The 8,302-nt window shown below is 36.1% G+C and overlaps 1 protein-coding gene and 1 pseudogene across 1 annotated transcript; both read right to left on the bottom strand.

Annotated features, from left to right (window-relative positions):
* Nucleotides 1-236: 236 nt before the first annotated feature.
* On the bottom strand, nt 237-2,118 carry LOC117914179 (annotated as a pseudogene).
* Nucleotides 2,119-4,568: 2,450 nt separating this feature from the next.
* Nucleotides 4,569-6,895, bottom strand: LOC117914910 (1-aminocyclopropane-1-carboxylate oxidase homolog 1-like). The gene is made up of 3 exons (XM_034830429.1): nt 6,200-6,895; nt 5,625-5,946; nt 4,569-5,234 (listed from the first exon to the last, which is right to left on the bottom strand). The coding sequence occupies exons 1-3, from the start codon at nt 6,703-6,705 to the stop codon at nt 4,977-4,979; spliced, it is 1,086 nt and encodes a 361-aa protein (XP_034686320.1). The 5' UTR covers nt 6,706-6,895; the 3' UTR covers nt 4,569-4,976.
* Nucleotides 6,896-8,302: the final 1,407 nt, after the last annotated feature.

Genomic DNA, 8,302 nt, shown 5'->3' with positions numbered 1-8,302 from the left:
GGGTCTGGCTTAGGCCTTCAGGCGACGTTTAAGTTCTGGATAAATCTTTTGTAAAACCAAGGTTTTAGTCCTCACTTCACGTTTTCCTCCCATAAGTGAGTTGGAACATGCCAAAATGGGAGGTCAGGCTTTCGCCCATTTTACACTCCCTGGATGACTTAATTGTAGTTAGATTCAATGTCTCTGCAGATGCCTACCTCTCAAAATCTAACAGATTAAAGGAGAAGAAAGAAAAGTACACATGAAAATTAGAATTACATTATACTTGGTTTCTAAATCAAAGACAGGTTCCAGCCATAAACTCTAAATGCTAAGAGCATTTAATATTGAAATAAAAACCAAGTAAGCAAGAAGGAATTTTCACATTTAACAAGCATGGAAGAGCTAGAAATTTGTTGAGGCACTACGCCCATATTTTTGACATACAGCAGCCAGTTTTTGGGCTACCAAAGCAAACCCCATGGCCAACTGATTCACAATTTCAAATGCAATAGTGAAGAAGTCCCAGACCCTTTTGAGTAGTAGTGCTTCAGATAGTCTTCGGCAGTGGTTTCCTTGTACACTGGAGGATTTTCCTCTGATAACAACTCTTGAATTGGTCCATAACATCTGAAGTTATTTCCTGTGTCAACATGTTTTGTTCTAAAGAAACATGCCACTGAAATTCTTGGGCCGGCTTGTTTTGCAATTACCCTGTGATTGATGCTTTTAAGCTTGTCGTTGGTGAGAAGCTGCATGAAAACAAACAAGAAATCTAGTAAAACAGTGATTTAATGTTACAGGAAAAAATTGAGATTATTCAAGAATAAGAAGGTTTGTACATATAATTGGTGTATATGAGCTAGATATCTCAGATGTGTACAATCCATTGGAAGAAAAATCTTTAACTGCTTCCCAGGATCAACAATTGAACAATTAGTATCCAAACAAAATAGTCAGTGGTTCCTATCCCAAGAACCATTGAATAGAGTGATCTCAATCCTTAAAACACCAGCGGCACCCAAAATAGGATATTGATGTGACAAATAGTGAAGCATTCCTGATGTTGGATTTCATGTCACTTATAGTAAGACAGTATAATTAATATGTAACTCAAGATTAGTGAAATATAGACTTGCCTGGAGAAAATCTCCAACATTTACTATTAGTGCTCCAGGGATGGGGGGACCATCGACCCACTGATTCTCATGATAAACTTGCGAGGTCACCCAGTTGGTTTTGTAAAAGTATGGTCATGAAGTCAGCATCAGAGTGACTTCTGATGCCCAGTGTTAATTCAGGTTCAGGGCATGGTGGGTAATAGTGACCCAGAAGAGAAAGCCTTTCAGCACATTCCATGTCTTTCAGATGGTTTGGATCGAGTCCAAGACCCACTGACAGTAGTTCAAACAGAGTAATTCCCAATCTATATACTTGCTTTGAGTATCCCATGGCTATTTCTCTGCAAGTTGATCAAGCACATATACACCATTGAGAGCATATGGTTCTAGAGTGGATATATGTGGAACCTAAAGAGAGGAATTATAGGAACGAAAAGAAGACAAAAGGAGCAAGACTACAGCATGGCAGTTTCTGTGGCCAACTTAATTCAGACAGCAACACATAGTTACTTGAATCAACCAAATGGAAAACCAGTTAAAATCAAACCACAATAACTAGTTAAACTGAAAAAAGCAAACATAATTAGCTTTGGTTTTAGTCGAAGTTAAGACCTACTAAACTGAGCAAGATTTGTGTTGTACATGTCAATATAGTCCTGACATACCTGCATACTGCAGGCAATGTTTCCGGTTCTGGTGGAATAGAATCCATATTAAGACCCAAGGTATCCCTCCAGGTACCCGTCGGCGCTTGAAATAGGTCAAAATTGGATAGAAATACCACCTTTTTTTTAGATCACGTGAGTATAACTCCTTCTTCACTTCAGCATCTTGCTCGTGAAACCTACGTATCCCACCAAGCATCTCTTCCAAATCACTCTTGTTAATTCCATGATTGACCACCTGAAAGAAGCCTCATTTTCACAGGCATTTTGGATCTTCTCTATGGCTTTGGCCCTTAAAATTACATCACTATTGACACCCTGAAGATCTATGATTGGAATACTAAACTGGGAATCCTCACAAGCTAACTTATCCTGGGGATTATGCTGTGGATGGATGAATATACGAGGGATCTTCATCACCCCTGCATCTACGAGTCCCTTTACACCAAGTTTGGTATCATCAAAAGCTTTTATTTCACTGTTCCAGTCATTTCGCTATCCGATTTCTGCCTCAACTTGGTTCATGCTGGTGATCATAAATTCTTCCTCAGTGAAATTAAAACTGTGTTTGGAGTGAGAAACCCTCTGCTTATTCATTAAAGGCTTCTGAATCATCAAAAGCTTTAGGCTCGCCTTCCTATTCAAAATATTTTATTTACTCCATTGATTTCTTTTTCCTTTTCTGTCAGTGCTTTTGTTGTAAATATTTTAGTACAAATGCCAACTTTCTTCTTTTAAAAAAAAGTGAAATTGCCCTTAAAAAAAATATAAAATGGAAGGCAAACTTCCTTTTCACTCCATGTTCTAAGATGCCTAAGAGCAAGCTGAGTCACATGGGCTCAGGCCTTATCCATGAGTATGGATTGAGTGGGGGAAGTCGAGCATGTTTAAAAATTATTTTTTAGGATAGTTTTTTATTATTCAGAATAAAAAAATAAAAAAACAGAGTTGACAATTAGAATTTGTTTTATATTTTATATTTTTTAAGAAAAAAAAAAATGTTTTTAAATAATATATTTTCATTATTTTCATTTATATTTTATAGTTATTTTAAAAAATAATTATACAAGTATGTAAAATGATTAAAAATAAAACACTCTATATAAAGATTATTTTTTAAAATATTAAAAATAGGTTAAAAACAATTTAAGTTCTCAAACAGACTTTTGTTATACAAAACATCTTAAAACAATTTCAAAACACTGTTCTTAAATACTATTTTTTAGAACTGCTTTGAAAAATAATTATCAAATAGAGCCTTAATCATCTTTTCCTCATGGATTCATGCCTGAAGGGATTTGGGACGGTAGGTTGGGCTCTGGGCCCATTTGAAACAGGTTACCAACTATACCATTCTAGATGCTAAATGCCTTTAAGGAGAATGAACATTGGGTGGAAATTCTGCAGTCCAGAATTTTGAGATGAAGAAGAACCATCAACCACTGAAGCGAACGTAATGGCCAAGTTTAAAATTACAGGACATGTACCAATCCCAGTTCTGGAGATGGTCCTTCGCAGCCTTAAAATGCAGTAGGGAAATGAGCTAGCGGCTTCCCAATACAAGAATGTAGAATTACCTATACAAGATCTCCAATGTATATTACCAGTGCTCCAGGCATAGGGGGAACATCGAGCTACTGTGCCATTTCTCTCCCTTTTTTTTTTTTTTTTTTTTTGGTTTTCCTTATTTTTTTTCCTTTTATCTTATTTCTTGCAAATATTCCCTCAATTTTTAACATAAGCTTACAGATTTCAAGGTTGCAATCAAAACATATTTCAAAATAAAATCAGCAGCTGTCTCCATTTTTCCAGCATCACAGCCTAAATCCATTTTAAGATAAGTAAATAAAGAGCCACATGAGAGCGTGAGGCTCGTGCCTTTCCTCTATCCTAAAAATAAAAATAAAAATAAATAAATTAATTAAAAAAACAGAAAAAAAAAAAAAAAAACCAAAAAGGGAAAAATCCATTTTTTATTATTTAAATCTTTTTCCTGTTATTATTAAAATATTTTTCCTATTGACCAATTTTATATTCTAACCACAATTATTTAGACTATGACGTAGCTACATGGCCTAGGTGGCACGCTTCCTCAAAAAATATTGGTTGGGTGCCCTAAAAATTTAATTCAATAGAGATTTGAATGTATTTTAGTTCATGCATACCGATGCCTACTAAAATTATTAGTAAACTTGCACGCATTTGACCGACATTTTTTAAGTTATTGTCAAATAAAAAAGATGAGCTATACAACATTAAAAAAACAAATGGAGAAATGATACATTCCAAACCAGTCATTATGCATGCCTGATGTTATACGGATCCTTTTAAATGAGAAATTGAGATGGACATTTTGTTCTCAAGTGATTGACATTTTCTACCAAATAAGATAAAAATCTGTCCTTGATGAGGATTGAAGATGATATGGAGGAGAAGTCTGTCTTTGTGGTATGGCCTAAGGACTGAAAGGCAAAAGAGATCGAGAGATTTAATGCCACAACACAAGAGAAGACCTAGTTGAGTCACATGCAATTTCCAAAGGATCCTTTGCAAAGATTATATGAAAGAAGTAATGGTGAATTATGGATCTTATCATATATTCATATTGGAGCTTAGAAGCCTGAAGTACCAGGCTCCTTGTATTGAACTTTCTATATAAGCACACATCTAACGAGATTTCAATAAGCACACATCCACGGATTGGAACTACATTTGGGATATTATAGCCAAATTCAACTTGGTCAATCATGAACAAGAAAATGGAATGCAGTCCTCAGAAACTCTTTGAAGATGCAAACACATCTAGCCCATAGATCTTTCCAATTTTCTTTGATCAGTGCTCTTGCTCATGGTAAGAATACCGTACAACTATTTGAGCTAAAAATGATGGCAAGAAAGCACAGGCTAAGTCGGTGGGCTTAGGGCTTCAGGCGACATTAAGCTCTGGATAAAGCTTTTGTAAAACCCAGGGTTTAGGCCTCACTTCAGGTTTTCCTCTCATATCACTCGGTTGACAAATTAAAGACAGGTTCCAACCATAAATTCTAAACGCTGAGAGCATTTAATATTGAAATAAAAACCAGGTAAGCAGGAAAGAATGCTTAAATTTAATAAGCATGGAAGAGCTAGAAATTTGTTGAGGCACTACACCCATATTTTTGACATGCAGCAGCCAGTTTTTGGGCTACCAAAGTAAATTCCATGGCCAACTTCACAATTTCAAATGCAGTAGTGAAGAAGTCCCAGACCCTTTTGAGTAGTAGTGCTTCAGATAGTCATTGGCAGTGGTTTCCTTGTACACTGGAGGATTTTCCTCTGATAACAACTCTTGGCTTGGTCCATACCTTCTTAATTTATCTCCTGGCTCAAAAAATTCTGTTCTAAAGAAACATGCCACTGAAATTCTTGGGCCTTTTTGTTTTGCAATTACCCTGTGATGGACGCTTTTAAGCTTGTCGTTAGTGAGAAGCTGCATAAAAACAAACAAGAAATCTGGTGAAACAGTGATTTACTGGAAAAAAAAAATTGAAATTTATTCAAGGTTAAAATGATTTCTACACATAATTGGTGTATCTGAGCTAGCTATTTCAGATGTGTGCAATCCATTGGAAGAAAAATCTTTAACTGCTTCCCAGGAGCAACAATTGAACAATTTGTATCCAAACAAAATAGTCAGTGGTTCCTATTTCAAGAACATGTTAATAGAGTGATCTCAATCCTTAAAATACCAATCGCACCCACTATAGGATATCCATGTGACAATTAGTGAAGCATTCAAACCTGATATTGGATTTCAAGTCACTTATAGTGAGGCAGTATAATTAATATGTAACTCAAGCTTAGTGAAATGTGGACTTGCCTGGAGAAAATCTCCAACATTTACTATTAGTGCTCCAGGGATGGGGGGAACGTCGACCCACTGATTCTCATGAAAAACTTGGAGGCCACCCAGTTGGTCTTGTAAAAGTATGGTCATGAAGTCAGCATCGGAGTGAATACTGGTGCCCAGTGTCAATTCAGGCTCAGGGCATGCTGGGTAATAGTGACCCAGAAAGGAAAGCCTTTCAGCACACTCCATGTCTTTCAGATGGTTTGGATTGAGTCCAAGACCCACTGACAGTAGTTCGAACAGAGTAATCCCCAATCTCTGTACTTGCTTTGAGTATGCCAGCGCTATGTCTCTGCAAGTTGATCAAGCACATATAATGACTCGATTTAGCGCACATGGTTCTAGATTGGATATATGTAGAACCTAAAGAGAGGAATTATAGGAATGAAAAGAAGAAAAAAGGAGCAAAACTACAGCATGGCAGTTTCTGTGGGCAACTTAAGGCAGACCAGAAACAACTCATAGTCACTTGAGTCTTAAACCACAATAACCAGCTAAACTGAAAAAGGCAGACATAACATACTTTGGATTTGAGCTGTACATACCTGCATACTGTAGGCAATGATTCGGGTTCTGGTAGAATAGGATACATAACGAGAGCCAAGCTATCCCTCCAGGTAGCTGTCGGAGCTTGAAATAGGTCAAAATTGGATAGGAATAACACCTTTTTTCTGAGATCGCGTGTGTAGAACTCCTTCTTCACTTCCGCATCTTGCTCATGAAATCTCCGTACCCCAGCAAGCATCTCTTCCAAATCACTCTTGGGAATTCCATGATTGACTATCTGAAAGAAGCCCCATTTTTCACAAGCATTTTGAATCTTCTCTATGGCTTTGGCCCTTAAAATTGCATCACTAGTGACACCCTGAAGATCTATGGTTGGAATACTAAACTGGGAATCCTCACAAACTAACTTATCCTGGAGATAATGCTGTGGATGGATGAATATACGAGGGATCTTTGTCACCCCGGCATCTACGAGTCCCTTTACACCAAGTTTGGTATCATCAAAAGCTTTTATTTCACTGTTCCAGTCATTTTGCGATTCCATTTCTGCCTCAACTTGGTTCTCACTAATTTTTGCTTAGTGAAATGAAAACTGTGTTTGGAGTGAGAAACACTCTCCTTATTCGTTAAAGGCTTCTGAATGATCAAAAGCTTTAGGCTCACCTTCCTAATTTTTTGCATTGGTTTATCATCGTTTTCAAAAAATATGATTAAGGTGTTTTAATCCTAATAGAAAGAACTTGTAACTTCACCTTTTGAGCCCTAAAATAGTACCCACATAACAATCCTAATTTTCTTTCCTTTTTTCAATGAATTTTTTTCCCTAATATACTAAAGTTCTAATGTTATTTATATTTGGGCTTAAAGAATACCTAACTATAAAATAGCCTAATACATGGGCTCATGGGATGGACAAACTTGGCCCAACAATCTCTCCCCCCAGCACAAGAGAGAGGACTGCCAATCTATATCCCCATCACATGGAGTTCAAACCTGCTACGCTAATGCACAACTGAAGCTTCTACTTGGGAACACCTTTGTCAACATGTTAAGGCATTCTTGTTTGTGTGAATCTTCTTCAACTTGGATGCATTTTCTTCAATTGTATCCCTCAACCACTTGAATACCCTTTTTTTTTCAATGATTTTCTTCCTTTAGGAAGTTGTACTAACTCATAGGTTTCATTTTTCTACAAGGAATCCATCTCATCTTACATAACTCTCAACCAATTGCTACTATCCTCGTGAGACTCAGCTTCCTAAAAAATTTATGGCTCCCCCACATCAATTATTAGCATGTACTCAAAGGAGGGATATCTAGTAGAGGGACCATGCTCTCTAGTAAACCTCCTAGCATGGTGTACCAAATCCTCCTAATGAAGTGACTACTCCTCCTACTCCTCATACTTAACTGGCTCATGTAGGTATGTCACTTGCATTATCATCTTATTTAAGCAATGACAGATCCAACTATTTTTAGGTAAGGAATTTATAAATCTAGGAACGTTATAATAAATCAAATTTAAATAATTCCTAAACATAAAACCTTTTAAAAATAGAAAGATGAATCTCCAAAATTCTTGGAGAATTGTGTCATGAGCACTTGAGTGCTCTCCTTAGTGCTTGAGTGGTGGAGAAGGTTTTTAAAAACATTTTTAAAATATTTTTAACTCAATTTTAAAAACCTTAGCCTACATTATCCCTTAACCAACATTAATTTATTTTTCTTAAACCTTTCTATACTTACATGTGTTATCTCTATTTATCACTATATTCAAAGGAGAGTAAGACACGATTTAAAAAAACCATAAATCAAAACAAATGGAATAAAATTTCATCCTTAAATTGCACAGCCTAATGTACCATAAGTTTTGGGGCATGGTTTATTTTTATGATCATGAAAATTCATAGTTTCATTCAATTACTACCGATATTCTGATTTCATTTTCTTCGTGTGAGTTCTCTCCAATGACTTGAAAATGTAAACAACTGTTCACAACTCACGTTGTTCATTCCTTGGTAAACAACCATCAATTCATCAATTTTTGAGTTCAAGCTTACTGAAAGAGAAAAATATAAATAAATAAATAAATAAAAATTAAAAGAATAATCAAATGTACAGAATCATGCATATTTTTGTTG

This window comes from Vitis riparia, chromosome 5 (genome assembly GCF_004353265.1).
Source record: "Vitis riparia cultivar Riparia Gloire de Montpellier isolate 1030 chromosome 5, EGFV_Vit.rip_1.0, whole genome shotgun sequence".
Classification (NCBI taxonomy): domain Eukaryota; kingdom Viridiplantae; phylum Streptophyta; class Magnoliopsida; order Vitales; family Vitaceae; genus Vitis; species Vitis riparia.
The sequence above is the reverse complement of the archived record's forward strand: the minus strand, read 5'-3'. Positions and strand labels throughout refer to the sequence as shown.

Excerpts from the sequence above, each read along its gene's own strand:
- LOC117914910 (XM_034830429.1), bottom strand. The coding sequence starts at position 6,705 with ATGGAATCGCAAAATGACTGGAACAGTGAAATAAAAGCTTTTGATGAT. Across the intron at positions 5,947-6,199 it reads TCATTGCCTACAGTATGCAG|AGACATAGCGCTGGCATACT; the intron begins GTATGTACAGCT and ends ATCAACTTGCAG. Across the intron at positions 5,235-5,624 it reads ATGTTGGAGATTTTCTCCAG|CTTCTCACTAACGACAAGCT; the intron begins GCAAGTCCACAT and ends GTTTTTATGCAG.